Below are 21,013 nucleotides of genomic sequence, written 5' to 3' on the forward strand. Positions count from 1 at the left end.
GCTATGATATTGGATTCTACTCAATATGAGCAGATATTTGAGAATAATGTAGAGGAATCAGTCACAAAGTGGAGCTGGATATTTCAACAAGACGACGACCCAAAACACTGCTCAAAATCTACTCTGGCATTTATGCAGAGGTACAAGTACAATGTTCCCCAGACCTGGATATCATTGGAAATCTGTGGGGTGATCTGAAGCGGGCGGTCCACGCTCGCTGGAGATGGTTTGCAAAGAGGAAAGGTCCAAAATACCTCACTAACTCATTACAGGCTATAGGAAGCAGCTAGAGGCCGTTATTTCAGCTAAAGGAGGCTCAACTGCGTGACCTGGTGTTTCTGTAGGGTGCCCACATTTATGCACCTGTCTAATTTTGTTCATCCAATAAACCTCATTTCACTGCTGAAACATCACTGTGTCTTTCAGTTATTTGATAGCTCAAAATGAAAATGCTGATCCAAACACACGTTTATTTACATATGGAAGTAGTCAGGGCCTCAGATTACTATTCCTTTATAACAAAACGTCATTTTATAAACTTCATGTCTTTTGTGTAAAAAAAAAAAAAGTAACTGAAGCTGTAGTGAAGTAAAAAGTACAGCATCTCCCTCTGAGGTGGCGCAGGAGGAGAAAATACTCACTACAAGTACCTCAAATTTGTACTTGAGTACATGTACTTAGTTACTTTCCACCACAGCCCAAGTGATCCAACATCTGAACAATTATTTAGTTTTAGTTTTTTCCTTCTAAACACTAAAATATGTGGATATTTACACATTTTATATTATTAAATTCTTTTTAACCATAGACTGTGTGTAAAAACTAGCTGAGCCGCTCCGCAGCTGACTGTAAAGGCAGGCGGCGCCCCCTGCTGGTGTTTGCATGAGTTTACTCCAGCTTAAATTTCATTTGTTTGGTAAGTCTGGCACCACAGTTATGATTTTTTACTTAATTTTATAAAACACAGCGTTACCTCTAATCAAAATCTTTTCTTACGTCAAAGTTTTTAAATTAAAGTCATGATAATTCACATTTATTTGACAATGTTGACAAAATAAAAACTAAATACATTGGGGGTTTTTAACGGTCATTTCGCTTTGCTCAAACCCACCAGACTCCATTGATAAAAACAGCCATTTTACCTCTCTGCTCTTCCGCTGCCTCGATTAGTTAGTGTTAGTCAGTGTGTGACTTTGTTGTTTATGTTTGTTTGTGTTGTGCGATTTTGTTATTTCAAAAGGATAAACAACAACAAAGTCACACAATAAGAGAAAACGGACAGATGGAGGCGGCCGCAGATCAGAGAGGTAAAATTAAGTTTTTTATGAAGGGAGTCTGGTGGCTTTGAACAGAGCGATGCAGCAAGTGTTTCTGGTTCCAGAAGAAGGATCAATAACTAAATGAAAATGCTGACAGGAAAAAACAAAACAAAACGTGTTTTTAAAAAATGGGATTTATTGTTCCATCAACACAAGCAGAACAGACACCGAGACAAATGCAGAAGAAGTAAACACAGATTTTAGATTTCCTCCAGCTGTTGATCCGGATCCTCCGTCAGCAGCTCATTTTACTTCACAGTACTTTTTACTGCATTACTTTTTTTTGACAGCGTTTGTTTGTGGCTACTGATACTTTTTTAAACATTATTAATATGCAGTACAACAAAGTATTTAGTACTTTCTGTATTTAAATGCATCAGAAGTAAGAAACAAATCTGCGAAACGAGTACTTTTACTTTGGATATTTTAACTACATTTTCCTGATTATACTTCTACTAAAGTAATATTTTCAAAGCAGGGTTGTTCCTGGTAACAAAGTACTTTACGCTGTAGTATTACTGCAGTACTTCTCTCCACTGTTGGGGGATTTTACATGCTACAAAACACCAACATGGCAGTACTTTGCAGGGAGGTTGTAGTACTTGTACACTCGGGATATTTTGACAGCTTTGACACATTTTAAACTTAGAGAATTTAAACGTACAGAACATATGATGGAGTAGCTGGCCGGAGCGCCGGGCGTGCGGGCCGTCGATCCGGAGCTTCCTGTGGTCATGAACAGCTGGAGAGATCAGCTGGAAATGCAGCTACAGAGAAATCAGCCAACCGGCCACTGAGACCGACTCCTGCAACGACTCTTTATTTCTTATCGACCGGATTACAAACGATTTTACTCACAAAAACACTTTTTACAAAGAAAAACTGACAGACCGACTTTAAGGTTAATAACCTCCTCGGTACCCTCCTCCTCCTCCTCCTCTATAACCTCCTCCTCCTCCATATCCACCGCCGCCTCTGTATCCTCCTCCACCCCCTCCTCCACCATAGCCGCCTCCTCTGTAACCCCCGCCTCCCCTGTAACCTCCCCCACCTCCTCCTCCACCATAGCCGCCTCCTCTGTAGCCTCCTCCTCCTCTGTAGCCTCCTCCCCCCCTATATCCTCCTCCCCCTCCTCCTCTATATCCTCCCCCTCCTCCATATCCTCCTCCCCCTCCTCCTCTGTAGCCTCCTCTTCCTCCCCCGTCTCCGTCGAAGCGTCCCATCTTTGGAGGTCGAGGGCCGTCTCCCATCCTGTGCAGAGAGAACGGGTGTTAGACTGGGACCAGGCGGATCAGCTTGTTCTTGATTCTGTGACTAATTACAACGTTTTATTTAAAACAGACCGGCTCGGGTGAATATAACAAGTGTCTGACAGCATCATGAAAGGATCCCTGCAGAGAGAGCGCTTCTTTTAAACAGCCGCTACATGTAGCGCTCATCAACGCCACCAGACTCCATTGATAAAAACACTCATTTTACCTCTCTGGGCTACAGGTGCTTTGCATTATTGTGTTACTTTAGTGTGTGAAACAGCTCATATTCTGCTCACTTTCAGGCTCATAAGTTTATTTAGTTGTTGTACCAGAACAGGTTTATATGGTGACATTATCAGACTGAACATCGCTGCAGCTCCTCTCTCACCCTGAGTGCTGAACGCCCAGTTTTAGTCACAGAGTGAAGCATCTCACTTCTATTAGAGCTTTGTTGGGAGCTGCACATGTGCAGTACCTAGGGTAAGGACTACTAGCCAATCAGAAGCAGAGTAGGGCGGGTCCTGACGAGCAGGTAAACGGCTTCGGTTCAGCTGTACATGTCTGATCCTGACACTCAACCAGAACCAGCTTCAGATCCCAGACTGGGTCCAGAGTTAATAATCTTTTACCTGAGCTCCGTCTCCACATCACAGTAACCGCTTCGTGTCCTCTGACCGCCTGGAGGCGCTCTAACGTGCCACGCCAGCTGCTAGGCGAGCATCATGCTGCGCGTGATGCGGGGAGGTTAGAGAAGTAAAGGCTGCACTACAAACGCGCTGTTCTCAGGCAGTTCAGGAGTTTTCTGTGGGAGATGGGAACTCCCTTTGGGCTTTTTCTCTTTGCAAAGCTGTTACATGCACAGAAGAGATTAATAAGACAATAAAGGAGCGGGAGAAACCCGAAAAGCAGAACATGACCTCTTCAAAAATCCTTCAGTACACCAGAGAAGTAAAATGGCTGTTTTTATGCATGGAGTCTGGTGGCTTTGACGAGAGCGATGTAGTGGCTGGTGAAACGCTGTTTAACCTGCACCTCTGGTTGTTGGCCATCATGTTGAGTCCAGCAGCTGACGGTTTGGAGATCTGTCTGATGATGTTCAGCAGCCGCTCGTTGCTCGGACCCATCTGCCTGATGTACTCTGGTTCTTTGGTCACCTCCACCACCAGCGCCTCCAGCCCGGCCCGCAGAGCCGCGATGCCGCCCGCCACCTCGTGAGGGATCCTCAGCTTGATCCTGCAAGCATTAAAGTGAAAGGTCAGCGCTCGCTTCCTGTGGCGCCGTCCTGCCGGTTTACTTCTATCTTCAGGATGCAGATAACGGTTAGTTGCTCCTCACCAGTCGTCCAGCTCCACGATTTCTCCGTTGGAGCTGATCTTCTTGCAGGCGAAGAGCAGCAGCTGCAGAGGGCTGACCAGGGTCATCCCTTTAGCCGAGATCGCTCTGGTTCGGATCTGAGACACACAACAACAAACAATCACCCCGTGGCTCCGCGTCATTTTCCAGAAGACCTGGAAGATTTATTTAAGGCGAGACGCGGGCGGCAAAAACACGGTTTCATCACGCAATGGTCCATTTTGAGATCTGGGGCTGCTTTGCTTCCATAACGTGTCTTTTTGCAGACTAGTGGAAAGAAAAAATCCACATTTAGTAGTTTATATTTCTGCAGTTTGTCTCTGTGCGTCTGTAGATTAGTTCGCTTTCTAACAGCGTTCACTGTTGTTGTTAAGGGTTTGATAAGATATCGACTCTGTAAACACTGATTTTCAATAAAAATGTGTAGAATTTCACAGTAAATATCTTTAAAAGCAGTTTCCCTCACTCTGAAATCTCCCGTTCAGCAGCTCTGACAGACACCAAACTCTCCAGGGTTATTCCTGACTATATTCTGAAGGTTTTCACAGAGGGGTTTGTTCTTATGTCATTCACTGCCTGAATTATAGAACTTTTAATTCCCCAAAACACGGCGAAAACTTGTATTTTTTCTACCTATTCACAGATCTGTGAAATAATAAAAACAGATATCCAAATTCTCTCTGTAAAAACATTTGAGTCGAACGTGTCGACAAAATAAAACAATAATTTTGAACCTGACTTAACCCAGAGTTCAGATTTCAGTTCTCAGATTAGATGCAAATTAGCGCCTATTTCATTATATACTGCCTCATTTGCATATTTAAACATAAAACTTCAGAAAACCTGTAATATCTAATCAACCAGGAGAGTTTCATGCTGATATCTGTTCACCTGCAGCGTCTCGCTTGTCTTTAGAAAATCAGAGCGGTGCATTAAAACACAGTATTGCATTATTCGCCCTCCGGCTGTGACACGGACGTCTACCTTCTCGCTGAAGACGAAGAACGGCGAGGGGTAGGTCATGTCGTGGCTGCTGAAGGGGCAGTTGACGGAGGACTTGTGGATGAGGGCGTTGCGGCCCTCGGTGGTCAGGATCTTCCTCTTCTCTTTGTGGTAGCAGACGTTGGGGTACGAGCCGAAGGTCAGCAGAGACACCACCAGGTCCAGGTTGTTGTCCGGCCCGACCGTGTTGAACATCTGGGTCATGAGACACTCTGAGGGGGACGCAGCAGAGCGGAGACGGTGAGAGCGACTCAAGCAGACCAAACCAAATTATCAACAAGCAGAAAAGAAAAATATATTGAATCGTGGAAAGAAACGACCAAAACGCAAAGTAAATTCCAAAGAGAATTCACACCTAAACTAAGACAAATGTTGACAACATCCAGACTGAACATAGAAAAGGGTCACAGACAGAGCTGGCTACCACAAGAGGAGAGACTCAGAGGACAGGCAGAGAGACAGACAGAGACAGGTAGAGACAGAGCTGCACTTTCTAACCTCATGCCCTAAATATAAAACACTAAGACAAAAACCAAATATATTATATTGGGTTATCTTCCCAAATATACCCTGAATTCATATCAGACGCACAGAAACTCTCCTGTTTACTGGGAGAAATGCCCAAATGTCGAATAATTGCTGCAAAATATGTCTCCTCATGCCATGAAGTGAGGACAACCAGTGGAACCTCAGACTGATAAATAATTGTACAGATTTTCAAATTATTATTATTTTGATATTTTAGTAACCGTTTTGTTTTTTTTACATTTGATACTGATTTATTTAGTTGTTTTTTAATTAATTAATTGTTTATCTACTAATATACACCCTCCCATTTACAGTTTTATCTATTTATTTTATTTAATATATTCTTATTTTTCACACACACACCATTTTATTTATTTACTTTGACAGAATTTTTATATATATATTTTTTATTAACACACAAACAACTTTTACTGTTTAATTTACTTATTTAATTAAATGAATTGTCCTTATGTAATTTATATGTAGCTTTGGCAGTATTGTTGTTATACATTCATGCCAATAAAGCTGATTTGAATTGAAGAAAATTGAGAACGGACACGCAGGACGCTGCAGTCTGAGGTGCGTTCAGGTACCTTCAGGGAATCCAGCATTGACCAGGATCTCCTTCAGCTGGACTTTGGCCTCCCAGGTCATCCTCAGAGTCGACATGTTGAGACGTTTGTGTTCACAGAAGCGATTCTCTGCGTCCTCGCCGTTCATCCTGAACGCCACAACGACATGGGGTTTTTAAAGACCCGTTAACGCTCCGCAGAGACTAAAAGTCCTACATGTTTATATCATCATACTTTAGACTTTCTTCTGAAGTTGGTAAACTAAATCAACCAAACCCCACAGTAAAAACACCACATTTAAACTATTTAACCATCGAACTGCTGACAGCCTGCAACACCTCACGGCCCCGCCCCTCGCCCGCAGACCGACCTGACGTCGTCCCAGGCCTGGAAGACGGACAGCAGAGCCACGTGGTCAGAGAAGCGGCTGCCGGCGAAGTTTCTGTGGACGAAGCCGAGACGTTTCCCCTCGCTGATGAACGGCTCCTGGAAACAGGAGGCGGCCGAGATGGTGCACATGGCGTCGCCAACACTAGAGGGAGACACACGTTATTAAAGCCGGAGAGAAGACAGGAGGTCATGTGACTGCGCGGCGAGGAGGAGGAGACACTGACTAGAAGATGCAGCCCATGATCATCATCTTCCCCAGCCGAGGCTCGATGGGCAGCCGAGCCAGAATCCGACCCAGAGGAGTCAGCTCGTCGTTCACGTCCAGAGCGTCCAGCTCTGAAACACACAGTGAAACCGCTGAGAAACTCCTGCAGAGTCACAACATCGCCACTTCCTGTTGGAACATTTGCCCCGGACTTTGACTGTCAGGCTACGTCCCCACCCTGCCCCTGTGATTGGTTGAGGTTACACTTGTGTTTTGTACCTTTCAGAGTGTGCTCGGCCTCGATGACGGCGTCCAGCGGCGGCGGCTCGATGGCCTTAGACAGGAAGTGTCCGATGCCTCCGAGCCTCAGCAGCTTGATGCTCAGCGCCACTTCGTGCAGCGGCGTCCTGAAGATCTCTGGAGTCATGTGAGTCTCCAGCCTGCGGGGACACGACACACAATCTGAGAAACTGAACGCCATCGCGGCGTGCTGCGGCCTGGGGAGGAGTCAGGAGGGGTCGCACCTCTCGAACCGAGCGTGGCTGCACAGGTGGAAGCAGAACCCGGGTCGGACTCTGCCGGCTCGTCCTTTCCTCTGCTCCAGGTTGGTCTTGGAGGCCCAGACGGTGGCGTAGTTGGTCATGTTGTTGTGGGAGGTGAAGAGCTTCACCTTCTGCCTGCCGGGACGCCGAACACACAGAGTCAGAACCGGGCTGGTCTTTAAACCCGGAGCACAAACCGAAAACTCTGACACACACTCACTTGCAGGAGTCGATGACGTACACGACGTCGTTGATGGTGATGCTCGTCTCGGCGATGTTGGTGGATAGAATCACCTGCAACATCAGAGCGAAGAAACGTAAACTGGCTGGTCGAAACCGCTAATGGGCCCAAATGATCCTGTAGGGCTTTACAGACATGATCGGAGGCCCCACAATTTCTAATCCCATCAGAAACCGGCAGGTGAGAGAAGTTTTTACACAAAACTGGAACAAGTGGTGAAAAATGTACTTTAATAAAAACGGCTGCTGTCCTCTCTGGACGAGTTTATCAACTTTGAAACTGGTTTAAATCTCACAGAACGAGTTAAAAACATTTTTCCCGTCCCGCGGCGTCTCTGACCTTAGTGATGTTGTCGGGAACCGGTTCAAACACCCTCCTCTGCTCCTCTCGGGGGATCTGCGAGTGCAGCGGCAGGATCAGGTACCGGCTACTTCCTGGAAACAAATACAAGACGTTAAAAAACTGTTCGCACCGAGACCTTTCAGCAGGTCATTTAAAAGGGGAATGTACTCGATCTATTTAGCCAGATGATCTCACTGAGATTTAAAACCTCTTTTTCAGGAAAGCAGCATGTTGACAGAGCGCAGTTACAAATACAAACACAACAACAAAGAACAATTAGACCCCTTAAGATCCATAAATCTCAACTTAAAAGCTTCTTCTGGGGCTTTAAACTCTCTGACTTATGCATTTTGTAGCCGGCTCCCTCCCTCCCGTGTGCTGCGAGGACGAACCGAAGTGAGGGTTGGTCTCCAGGTGTCTCTGCATGGAGTAGATGAGGTTCCAGCCGGGCAGGAAGACGAGCACGGCGCCGGCCACCTGCAGCGTCTCGATGTACCTCAGCAGAGCCTCCACCAGCTCGAAGGACGTCTCCTTCTCGTTGATCTGAGCCATCGAGCGCTTCGTCTCCGCCGTGTACTCCGGCCCGCAGATCACGTTACAGTTCGTCTGCAGGGAATAAAACAGCTCTCGGATCTCTCGCTCTACATTCGTACAGACTCTGATTTAATAACTGTGGCATCAGAGGAAAAGGCTGCTCACATCCTCCTCTCCTCCCTCCTCGTCTTTATCCTTCTTCTTGCGGTCCGCTGGTGGAGGGACGAAGTTCGTCATCTGGATGCAGTCCTCCAGGAAATACTCTGCAAAATACACAAAGTGTTTTTAATGCAACGCTTGTTTTCCTGCTGTGGTCGTGCAGCCTGATCACACCTGGCTATGCGTTTCAGGCGACTACAGTGGGACTGTGGAGTTAAACTAGACATAAACATCGTGAAGAAAGGCAGCAAGGAAACAACGCCAAAAAAAAGTTTCACTTTTCTGGCCGAGCTGCAGAGAAGAGAGGAAACCACGGCGTGTAACCATAGAGGGAGCGTTATTACACAGTCTGTAACTGCTGAGCGTTTTCAGGAGGATGAGGCGCTTTTTAACACCAGGAGTGAAACGAGCTTTAGTTCAAGGTGGCGGGTTTTGTTTCTTTGTTGAACTGTTAATCGTTTTATTTTTATATATTGTCAATTTATATATTTATGTACACAACAGGAGTACTGCACATGTAAACATCTGTTTTATTATTCTTCTTACATAACTTGCATCTGTTTATTCCATATTTATAATTTCATCTGTATGTCCCAAACTGATTGAGAAAATGTCGCCATGGCTGATATTTTTTAGCTGATTTCATTTTATTACAGACGTATCGTCTGTGTGTTCAGTCCTGACGGTCTTTAAATGCCAGCAGAGAACACGGAGAGCTTCAGATCTTTAGTGGCTTTTCTTTGAGAATCACGATCTTTAACACAAACTTTTCCCTCGTCTTTACTCTAAAACATTTGAGCTGAATCAGACCTGCGTGGATCTGCTTCTCTGTAAAACCTCGTGTGTCTCAGATTCAAAGGCCCTGTGCTGGATCGCAGTCAGTTATTACCTTGGACAGGGAAGGTGCGTCCGAACACCTCGATGATGGGGCAGTTGAAGAAGTACTCTCTGAACATGGTGGTGTCGATGGTGGCCGACATGAGGATGACCCGAACTTCAGGGTAGGCCTGGACCACGTCTCTGAGGACCACCATGAGGAAGTCCGTCTGCGGGGACACAACACAGAGACTCCTTCAGCTCAGGGGAGCTCACTAGATGTAATTATACGTAGAACAACTGAACTCACGTTGATGTCTCTCTCGTGGATCTCGTCAACGATAACGTGACTGATGCCTCTGATTCCTGCTTCAAGCTTCCGCAGCAAAACACCTGAAACCCAAACGGGACAACGTCTGGAATAAAAAGCTTTTTAGAGGGAAAACAATTGTGTTTTAGTGTTGATGTCAGTGAGGCTGCAGGAACTGCAGGACTCTTGTTTCTTATGATACGATGTACTTTATTAGCCCCCACGGGGGAAATTAATAAATGAATGAAACAATGAATAGTTTACAGCCGACATCCCGTCAACCTTTTACCCAGTTGCCAACGTTGCACATGGCCAACTCGCCATTACTACAGCTGACTGAACCCAAAGTAAACACTTAGCAATAACGGATCAAACTGATGCTGAAATAACTACAATATGATGCTTTCTGAACTCAGCAGGTAGTTCAACCTCCTCGCTTCCTTTTCTCCAATTAATGTCCAGTTTTTATATAAATATGAAGTCATAGTCCAGCAGAAATAACGACGCTGACAACAACACTGGAACCGGATGTGCACGGAAGCTGCTGAGAAGCTCGAGTGACGATAAATCACCTAAAGTAAAAAGCTAATTTAATAAAAGTTAACTCTGCGCTCCTCCTGCAGGTAAACAGCGTAGCTGTCGGAGCAGAATCCAGACCGACTGCGGGGGTTTATTTGTCCAAAAGCTGCAGCGCTGCTCCCCGTACACTTCCCCATTCTCTAATTCAGTTTTATTTATATAGCGCCAAATCACAACAACAGTTATCTCACAGCGCTTTTCATAAAAGAGCAGGTCTAGACCGTACTCTGTGATGCTATTTACAGAAGCCCAACAGTTCCCACCAAGAGCAGCACTAGGAGACAGAGGCAAGGAAAAACTTCCTTTAAGAGGCAGAAACCTCGAGCAGAACCATGGCTCAGGGTGGGCGGCCATCTGCCTCCACCGGGGGGTGGGTGTGTGTGTGTGTGTGTGTGTGTGTGTGTGTGTGTGTGTGTGTGTGTGTGTATATATAGTGAGTAAAATGCACAGAGAATATTTGTGTCACAGACTGTTATCGAGACGCCTGATGTTGTCACCGAGGACTCTGTGTCTCCTGCCTGAGGCTGAAACGTTGCTCTCTCCACTGTTGGAGCTCTTCTTTCAGAACAGATATTTTTGAACAGCTGATACAAAACAGACCTCTGACTGTCGAGTAGGAACATAAACCGGGGCCAGATTTACAGTCACTAGGGACGGGTATCGCTGCTCGGTACCTTTGTGGCATCGACCCGAAACAGCCCGGTATCGAGTAGAACCCAAACGTTTCCTGTCAAACCAGAACTTCAAATCGATACTTTTTGTAACCAAATCGCATCAAAAAGTGACTATTTGTGTAGTTTTGCTTGCAGCCAAACACATAAGCGACACACTGAAGGAAAGAGAAGAGCAGCCTTTTTTCGCCCTGATGTGCCTGCACCATAAACTGTATAAAAAAGTCTGCACGCGCTCAGTCCAAGCGTGACTCTAACAGCCGCTCACCTTCGGCTGCGTCATGTTCGCCACCGGCTTTTCGTCGGTTTCATCTTGTGGGATCATTGAACACGACTCTGTAGCGTTTTATTTGCTCCTCACTTGTCTCTGATCGATCGCTGCGTTCCGTCACATCAGTTAAAGATCAGCTGATTTCACTGACGGAGCCTCTGGCTGCTTCAGGCGGAGCTGGGCGGCCTCTCTTTACTCTGCTTGTATCTTTAGTGACTTGTTTAAACAGACCGCTTTGTTTTATTCTTCTGACTCTCGTTTTTGGAGGTTTGCGACTCACCGCTAACGGAAAAAAGCGCTCGGAGATCTTTCAGTTCAGTTGATTGATCAAAAGTTAATAAATTCATTTATTCCGTTGTTTATTTTCAACACACGCATCAAAAATAATAAATAATAAAAATAATAAGCAGCCACTAATCAGGTGACATTTCATGCAAGGTATGGAATGAAGTACTCTGTTGGTATCGGTACCGCTTTATGGGTGAACCACCTTCGTAACGCTGGAAAACAGTGCAGAGCTTTTGGTGATGACGGAGGATCTTAGTGCAGTATTTGTTTGATCAAGCCGCTGAGGCCGCAGGGTGGCTGAGCTGATGCTAAGCTACCTCTGCTGCTTTCGCCGGAGTCCGTTTACGTACCGACGGTGCAGAAGAGGACGCTGGCGTGGGGTCGCGGGAGGATGGACTCGAAGCGGACGCTGTAGCCACAGCTTTTCCCAAGATCCTCTCCTCTCTCGTAGGCGACTCGCTCGGCCACCGACACGGCGCTGATCCTCCTGGGCTGAGGAGAGGAGGGAGAGCGTTAACAAAACCAATAAAGTTATTAACCGTCATCGTTAATCTCACAATCTGAGCTCAGTACTTCCTCACGGCTAAATCCGATCGCTAAGTAGAATAGAATCTACCGGCAGCGGTTTGTGCTGCAGCCTCTTTCATCTCGCTTAAATTCTCTCATAAATGTCCGACTATAATATCAAAGAAAACTGAAGTTTATTTGTGATTCTCTGAAAAACATGCGCGACTGTGAAAAAAACCTCTTACCTGCGTTGCCGAACACGTGCTTTTAAAATGCGAATGCGCCCAAAAAGTTTAGTTGAGTCGGTGGGTTTTTGCATTAAAAGCGCCGTGTTCGGCCGTGCAGGCAGTTTTTGCGCAACGCCGCTAAATCTACAATCGAGGCATCGCAGTGAGTAAAATCTATATTAATCTTCAGTGTTCTTCATTGTAGGCTCCATTATGTACTTTATGTGCAAGATCACTAAAATGTAAAAAAGGTCCAACTCAAATTATGTCCATTTTAATAAAAAACTGGAGCCAGGGGAAGATCGATGTGGCAGATCTACGAGAAACTAATAATCACAAATGTAAAAATTAAAAACTTGAATATCTTTTCTGACATTGTAGACAAACATTTATGAGAGAAACTCTCTGAAAAAGTGTTTTTTCAAGGACCACATCACTTCACACACACGTCTGCTGTGTAGTTTGCATGCAGTGGAACATTTTATTAGACGTGACAATCGGACTGAGCAGCGAGTTCAGCCCACAGTCACGATCAGCTGTACTCACAAGAAAACAGAGTGATTTCTGATTTTTTTTTGTGACATTAATTTCTGATTGTTCTTCTTGTAAATTTCACACTTTCATCTAGGATTGTTTTTTTCTCGGTTATTAACCTTCTCTCATCTAAATATGTGAAAACACTCATTTCAGCTGCAGCTCAGAGGAACAAGCCAGGATGAAATCCAAATATATTTTACGAAGCGGTGTGTATTTATACTTAAATTGCCAATAAATTGCCATGGCAACAGACCTCAGTTAACACCTATCCACCTTTTGTAGTACAGGTTAATCAGGAAGTTACTCCTGAAGTTTCCTGGATAAGCCGGTTACCCCGCTTCGTAGTACAAGTCTCTAATAATGAATCAAGACGACCTTTTATCCTTTAAAATGTGCGAATGTTCTTCTGTGTTTTCCCCCATCCGGGAGTCGTGATGCTGAGCGTTACCTGGGTGACGACAATGTTGCAGTCGGAGCCTTTGCGTCCTTTGAGGAAGCGGTCCAGGATGTACTGAGGAACCTGGGTGGTTTTGCCGCAGCCCGTCGCTCCTCTGATGATCACCACGGGGTTGTTGTCGACAGCGTCCATGATGGCCTCCTCAAACTGTTTGACGGGCAGCTGGTCGCGCTCCCCCAGGATCTGAAACAGCCAAAGTCCTGTTGTTCAACGCTCGCGGGTCACTTCCCGTTCAAGTCTGAATAAATGTAACGAAGCCACACCGACCTTCTGCAGGCCGTCGTCGTGCTCCAGCTGGTACATCAGCTCGTCGTGCAGGTCGCCGCTGATCTGCTCCGGGGTGCACTGGGGAAGGAAAACACTCACTCAGTATTACAGCGGCGTCCCAAATCCACATTACAAACCAGATCTATCCAGTACACAGTGTTTCAGCTAAGACGCGTGTCTTTCTTTAGATTTATTACTTATTCTTGCTTTCTCAGATCCTCCTGGAGCCGTTTCACCGGCAGTCTCGCTCTTTTCCCCGCTGTGGCAAACTCAAAAATACAGATCAACAAACCAGGAACAAAGAAAAGAGTTTCCCAGCAATAAAGACTCACGAAGGCCAGCGGTCCCTCGTCGATGTTGCTGCTGGTCCAGGGGTTCCAGTTGACCTGCGGAGGCGACCAGGGGACGACCCCGGCCCCGCTCTGACGCTGCGACGGCTCAAACGTCGCCATCTTCCCCTGAACCAGGGACACCGAGGCGCTGGGGTCTTCGGGCTGGACGGGACGAGGCAAACGCTCAACATTAGAGTCCAGGTCACATTTCTCTCAGAGACGGATCGACACACTGATCATGTGACTCACGGGCGGGGGGATTTGGACTCCGAGCTCCTGGACGACACTGGCGAGCTGCTGCTGCAGGTCTGGGGCCACGCTGACCTCGAACGCCTCCAGCTGGACAGGAAACACAGGAACAACACAGAGAGAAGCTCAAAGTAAGGCGGCGGATCACCAAGCGTAACGTTTAAATCCTGCCACAGCTCCTCCGGACGTACCGTTTCTCCCTCCTTCTTCTTGGTGACCCCCGAGTACGCCTCCACGACCCCCAGGTGGTACAGCTGCCGGACCAGAGACAGAGCGCACGACTGGGCCGCCAGCTTCTTGTTGGAGCCGTGCTCTCGAGCCGTGATCCCTGCAGAGCAGAAACCGCTGTGACCTTTCAGTGAAGAACTGATTCTACATGTGACAAGCGGATCGCAGCCGCTTTATTTACTGTGAACCTTCTGAAACATCTAAATAAACAAAGAAAACGTGTCTTACTTCTGCCCAGCTGCTTCACAAACAGCTGCATCTCCGCTATGAAGCTCCTGCAGACACAAACACAAACATCACGGCTTCACTTCCTCCGTTTGGTTTATAAGTAGGTGACGAGCAAAGCGTGACGTGAGGTGATGAACTCACCTGGCGCTCTCAGGAGGAAGCCTGTATGTTTTTCTGCCAGACTTGAGATTTAAAAACACCAATCAGCAGCTCGGACTCTGGTTTCTCCCGGCTGCTCTCTGCCCTGCGGTGAACAGCGACACCAGAAATCACAACCAGACTCCACTGAGCCCCGAGCTGCACCCATGGGACAGCTTTAGTGCACCTAAACGCTGTCCCATGTCTTCCTTCAGTATGGTTGTGAGTTCTGGCGTCACCGCCGTGTTCCCCGGTGGAGCAGGAAACTCCCTTCAGTCCCTAAAACTCAACAGCCACCCGCTCCACCAGCTAAATGTTGGAGGCACTTCTGCTCTCAAATGTGCGCCCTCATCTTACAAAAGACAAAGATAAGGATTTGTGTTTGTTAGTTTAGGTCCTGACCAAAGTCTTTATTTCATGAAGGAAGCCCGAGCTCTAATTGTTCTTAATTGGCTTTTTAGTTTTATTTATTGCACTTATTGGAGTAGAAAGGCAGAAATGTTACTGATCGCCAAATCTTCCAGTTTCCCAGAGTGTGAAAAATATACTTTAAAAAGGTGTCAATTTGTTCAAGCTGCAGTGACTTGCAGACTTCCTGGATTCCTCCATGGATCATAGGAAAGAATTAAAATACTTGAACAGCAGTATCTTATTTCCAAAAGAGAAGCTTGTGGTGGCAAATCTGAATGTTGATTAAAAGGGACGTTTTAATTCCAAATTCAATCTGCACAAACCAGGACTTAGCTGGCGCCGCTCTCCGCTCTGGTTCTGTTAGACGTGGATGAATCAGACAGCGAGATCTCTACGGTGCAGCCGACGCACTCTGCAGGTCTCTGCGTTTTACAGCAGTCCAGCAGAAAAACATACAGGAACATCCCGACCAACAACTGCCAACACACACACACAAACTGCTGCTTTCCTTGACGTGCATCAACAGCAGCAAACAGAGTCTCCGCCCCTTTGATCCCCTCTGCACAGCCGGACGACATCACCTAAAATCTAAAAACATTTAACCTCGATTATGATTAATGAACGATTATTTTGTTTTGGGGTTTTTTGCCTTCATAGTTCACTGACAAGCTTCGTAAATATGCACTATTAAAAAGAAACGTTAACTGATAAGTAATGTGCACAGATGAGTTCCCCCTAAATTCAGAGCATCGCTGCTGCTGAATTACGACCACGCCTACTAAAAGTTTATTTATATCGATGCACAACTCATGCTTGGCGCTTGACGCTTGGCGAGCATCCTCTCCTCAGAACCTCTACCCGACGTTAGAGGCACACAGGACCGTATCTTAGATATTAACAGTATTAATTAGTAATACTGTGTTATTTTTATCCTATCAGCCAGTGTCAGCTCGTCAAAACTAAAGATTATCCTGCTTTTCCTGGAAGTTTTAGGATCCACTTTAGATTCTGGGAACTTTGAAAAGGAGTCAACATTTAGTTTCACTGCGAAACAATAAATAGATGAACCGATGGTGAAAAGAACAAACCACCCGACCCCGCTGAAATCTGGTCTAAAAGCCTTGGAGGGGTTCTGATCCAGACCTGTTGTGGTCCGGTCCCACTTGGCTGTATTTATACTCAGCGCTGGTTTTCTCCTTCTGGAAGAACTGGTTCAGACGGGCCTTGGCGTTCTCCAGAGTCCAGTTGCCATGGAGATTAGCGTTCAGGTCCACCTCCTCGGACTCCAGCGTCTGCAGGGATCAAACAGGGTCAGATACGTCCGATGAACCAGCACGTGTTTTATATTTTGTCAAACTAACAGGAAGTACCGTACCGCCTGCGCTTCCTGTTCGTCTCTCTTGGCGTAGTACTCCTTCAGGTTGGCTCCTCGGTCCCACTGAGCTCCTCCTCCTCCTCCTCCTGCTGCTCCTCCTCCGCTCCATCCAGAGTTTCCTCCTCCAGAGTAACCGAGTCCAGTCACTCCTGGTACTGGTCCAGTGCCGCCGCTCTCTTCTAACAACAGCAGACACACACATTAATATTTTTACGTTCTACGTGTCTCCTGCTCAACCAGGGAAAACAAGATGGTGGATCAGGTCGCACCGACATGCAGATTAGAGAAGAAACTGTGTGAAAATATCGCGATTACAGTCTAAGATGATCACAGTCATCAGAATTATTCTTGTGCTGAGAAGAGAAGAGCCTAAAACCTGCGACTCCAGCAGCTGCAGAAAGAAGTCTGTGAGAAAATGTTTCTACTTGTCAGCTGATTTATTCCCTCAGTAAACACTTTCCTGATGAGTTTCTGGTCTCAGTCGCTAGTTTCAAGTCTTCTTCAACACAGCGTGATGCTCATTTAGTAAATTATGGTCCCATTTAGAGGAACAGAGACCAGGAAGCAGGGGAGGCTTTAGGGCGGGGCTACAAGCTGATTGACAAGGCGACTCGTATCCGCTGCTCTGTTTAACCAGCGCCGCTGAAAAAGCTCATCAGTCGGCTGCTTATTTTTCAGTGAGTACATTTTATTTTAAGCCTGTTTGTCGCTAGCTAAAATTAGCCTCCCAGCTAACATCACAGTTAATGTTGCGTTACAGCACCTTGCTAACCAAGCTAGCTAGCTCCACCCTCTCGTCCAAATATGGTCACGTCCAGTTCCAAAACACCAAGATGGCGACGGCCAAAAGTGCAGGCTTCAAAACGGCGGCCCATACACTAACGGGTGACACCCACTTTGTTTTACAGTCTGTGGCTTCAACACAAACTGAAACCATTTAACTAGTTTTACATTGAACGCAGCACTTTGTGTTTTCTTTATAAATATTAAAACAGCCAACAGCTCATGGAAACATTAAGACCAAGTCGTGAAGATTAACTGTTATAGAGCACGAGCCCGTGCACGGTTTCAGTCAAGGAGTCTTGTGTTTGATGGACTCTGTCAGAGATCAGAATACCTTTCTCAACTTTGACTACCAGGTGAGGCGGCAGTGGAGCGCCGGAAGGGAGGTTTCCAAAGCTCCCACCTCCACCTCCTTCTGCTCCTCCTCCTCCTCCATCCAGCTGGTCGCCATCTGGAGCGCTCGCCTGGTGACACAAAACTCAGATTCAGCCTTTGAACAACGCTTCACTCTGTGACCTCTTTTACAAACTTTCTGTCTGAGATATAATGTCCTGCGTTAGGAGTGACGCAGGTACGATGCACGGTGGTCTGAACCCTTAAACACACCGCGTCTCCACGTTAAAGCGGCCCAACTGTGGCATAAATCTTTAACACTCAGAACATGTTCATGAGGACCACAATAAACCCCGCCCCCTCGCTACGTCAGGCGTTTACTGCCACAGCTGTAACTCTTCCCAGTGTTTCAGTCGGGTACTAATATATAAACCATGTAACGACAGTAGTGAGGCGCTGACCCCCAGAGCCGGGACCTCTGCTGCGCTCATTTCCCCGATTCGGACCAGGTAGTTGACAAAGTCCCTGGCAGCGTTGGTCTGAGCGTCCCTCTTGTTGGTGGAGTTGCCCATCCCGATGTAGTTGAAGCCATCGACACGGACCTGCACGGGGGGAGTTTAGGGTCAGACAGGTGGAGACAGGCAGCCCCTTCAAATCAGAGTTTAGCTACAGGAACAGTCAGTCAGACAGAAAACTCACCTCGCACATGAACTTCTGCCTGTTTTTGTTCCCTGCTGCTCGGATGTCGTAGTTGGGAGTGAGCTTCTTCTTTCCACACCAGGCGTACAGGAAGTTCTTGATGTCCGCCATGGTGGGGGTCCCTTCCTGTGTAGACCCTTTAATCTGAGAAATTAAAAACTCCTGTCAGTTTCAAAGTTAACGCTAATACCCTTTACGGTTCAGATACGATGCAGTTACTGTCATATGTTTCTGTACACCTGCTGTGTTTTAACACACATCAACAGAAGCCTGTCAGATAAGAATGTGACTACTGAAAGGCGACTTAGCTAATCTAAAAACCGAAAGTAAGCATTTATTGTACATATCTGTTGGACTTGAGCTACCTAAAATGAGCTACTAAAAAAACAAATCACTACATACGAAACAACCAAACTCCATCCATAAATCTGTAAATTTTCTGCTTTGTGATTTAGGGGAAATACTCGACTGTAATGTCATGATTTAACGTTTTTTTTTTGACTAAATAACATCTTATATCGTTTCGGGATAGTAATTATGACCGAAAGATCGCACATCACTAAGATATTTCAACAAAGAACCGTGCAAATAAATAAAAGACGCTCGCTTTAACTTCCCAGATTTTCCCATGGAGTTTGGTTTAGAGTTCTAGTCGAACAATCTGAAATCATACAGCCAGACAAGGGCACAATATGGATCTTACGTTTAATTCATGAACATTAACAAGTTACTGGGTTTCATTTAAATCCGTTCATGCACAGCAGAAAGTTTGCAGCCAGCGTTAGCATCAGGTTAGCTTAGCTTCGTTAGCAAGCAGAACCTTCCTACTGTGACGTTAACAATCAATTAACGCAGCGTTTTGCTAAACACAAGGGTCACTTCCCGCAACTCCTCCTACTTTGTACGTGTATGAATTTAAGTTTATTTAAGCAACGTTTATAATAAATAACTGAACTGAAGATTGAACCTCAGCTAACGTTAGCTCGTTGCTAGCTAGGGTTATTTGCTCTAGCACCCTTTTTTGCCATGTTTCAGTAACAACTACAGCAATAAGACGATTACATAAACATATAAATGTGTTAACAATAACTTTATTACCCAAAATCAGTCCAGAGAAGCCAACAGTTCCTCCAGACACCGAAGGTTTACCGTCGTATCCGTGTTTCTGAAAGGCGACCTGCTAAGTAGCTTCTCCGCCAGGAGCACCGCCTGCTGGGCTGGAGGATGAACCTTCTTCTTCTGCTTCTGCTTCTGCTTCTTCCTCTTCTTCTGCTTCTTCCAGTTGCAGCACAGTTACAGTTTTCCCAGTGCAGTTAAAGTTTTCTATAACTCTCAGATGGTGAAAACCCTCAGTGTAATGTAAAAAGTCTGCTTGCAGCATCCAGTACCATCTTAATCCTCTCTGACTCTCAACAACACAATTTACCACCATGGCAATAAATATTAGAAATCTCTTCATGCAGATCAAATTCTGAACATCTCCACTCCTTTTTATTTTTATTTTATTCACCGCTCAATCCTAATTTCGGTGAATGACAGACCCTCTGCTGCTCTGACCTTTCTCACTTCTATTTCTTCTGATCTCTTCGGACCCTGCGTGGTGATTTCCTGCACAGTGTGTGCATTTTGTTCACTCCTCCCTTTCACAGTTGTCCTTCCCACATGTTCTGACACTATGTCCATGTTCCCGACAGCAGAAACAGTGGAGCTCTTGGCCTCACCGTATGAGTATAGTCCAAATAAATGCTTTCTGATAAACTTGTTCTCCCCTGGCCAGAGTCTTGTCAGTCTTTATGCCCCACAAACATCTTCTGAAATGCCTCAGTCTCCACTGAAAACGTTACGCCACTTAGGCTGTTACGCTGACAGGAGTGGGACGCAGGTCAAACAGCTATGGTCTTTGCACTGTTTACAGCTTTTCTCAATTGATTTGGCACATTTACTGAAACAAACCTGTCAATCCTGTAAATCTATCAATGAACAAATCAGTCGGTTACTTTATCATTGCTTAGACTGAGACGGCCAAAATGCAAAGAGATCTTATCAAATGCCTCTGAAAGTGTGATGGTCACCCACCACGTAACACCGCTTATTCTGTATTTTTAGGCAGCTGAGTAGTCTTGATGTCAGTCATCGCACACACTATACTCTACGAGACGAGAAGATTTGTAGCACTATTTTAAAGAAGTAGTTGATAGTGAAATAAATCAGAGGGAGGTCTGCGGGTCCTCCCCGAGTAGATGTGGAGCATTAAACTCCTAACAATGGTGGAAACTATAACTATATTTAAATTTCATTGTATGTTTTCTCATTGCACAAATAAACCTTTTCTCAAAGCATTTTCATTTCTTGGTGCTATTTTTCAGAACATAAATGCTTTCAAAAAGTGATGGGGACAAAATCAGCCATTATAAAATGTGGTGGGGACATGTCTCCAGACACCTATGGTGTCAATATATCATTTTAAATTACATATTGTCTTGTTGCAGAGACGTCCTGGCCTACACATCATATTCTGCAGACTTAAGAAAACCTCTTTGTTTGAAATTAATAGAATCAATAGAAATCATATCAGAATTATTTTAGTTTGAGAATATTGCTGTAAAAATGATCATTCCCCTTAATATTGCAAATCATACTGCAATATCAGTCAATATCAATGCAATTAGATAACTCTTTTCAGCGTTAAGACCTAATTTTAATCATATGTTTTTAGTTATGATCAGTTAGGAACAACAAGCACAGTGATGGTAAAAATGTAGTTTTGAAATATAGAACAAAATGTCATGTTGTGAAAAACTACGCACATACGTTACAGTTTTTCTCATTTGCTAAGACACTAAATGAAACTGGGATATGCTTGATCT

The 21,013-nt window shown here is 45.5% G+C and overlaps 1 protein-coding gene across 2 annotated transcripts; it reads right to left on the minus strand.

The window, feature by feature from the left end:
* Window positions 1-1,435: 1,435 nt before the first annotated feature.
* dhx9 (DEAH (Asp-Glu-Ala-His) box helicase 9) lies at window positions 1,436-19,377 on the minus strand. 2 transcript variants are annotated; one of them, XM_038719077.1, is made up of 28 exons: window positions 19,245-19,377; window positions 18,147-18,290; window positions 17,909-18,049; window positions 17,449-17,578; window positions 16,332-16,510; window positions 16,100-16,248; window positions 14,408-14,454; window positions 14,143-14,279; window positions 13,952-14,041; window positions 13,703-13,864; window positions 13,371-13,448; window positions 13,095-13,286; window positions 11,726-11,867; window positions 9,567-9,649; window positions 9,330-9,486; window positions 8,447-8,544; window positions 8,140-8,353; window positions 7,745-7,839; window positions 7,385-7,458; window positions 7,147-7,299; window positions 6,902-7,062; window positions 6,642-6,753; window positions 6,398-6,559; window positions 6,049-6,176; window positions 4,910-5,139; window positions 3,908-4,023; window positions 3,605-3,805; window positions 1,436-2,570 (listed from the first exon to the last, which is right to left on the minus strand). In XM_038719077.1, exons 2-28 carry the CDS (start codon window positions 18,255-18,257, stop codon window positions 2,222-2,224), a joined length of 3,891 nt encoding a protein of 1,296 aa, XP_038575005.1. In that variant the 5' UTR covers window positions 18,258-18,290; window positions 19,245-19,377; the 3' UTR covers window positions 1,436-2,221. The 2 variants fall into 2 exon arrangements, with proteins under 2 accessions (XP_038575005.1, XP_038575006.1); XM_038719078.1 differs by lacking the exons at window positions 16,332-16,510; window positions 17,449-17,578; window positions 17,909-18,049; window positions 18,147-18,290; window positions 19,245-19,377 and adding an exon at window positions 14,549-14,651 and having other exon boundaries at window positions 16,100-16,138.
* Between the last annotated feature and the right edge of the window lie 1,636 nt (window positions 19,378-21,013).

This window comes from Micropterus salmoides, unplaced genomic scaffold, assembly GCF_014851395.1.
Source record: "Micropterus salmoides isolate LMB-PRFRI ecotype aquatic unplaced genomic scaffold, ASM1485139v1 Ms_hic_scaffold_14, whole genome shotgun sequence".
In the NCBI taxonomy this organism is placed as follows: Eukaryota; Metazoa; Chordata; class Actinopteri; order Centrarchiformes; family Centrarchidae; genus Micropterus; species Micropterus salmoides.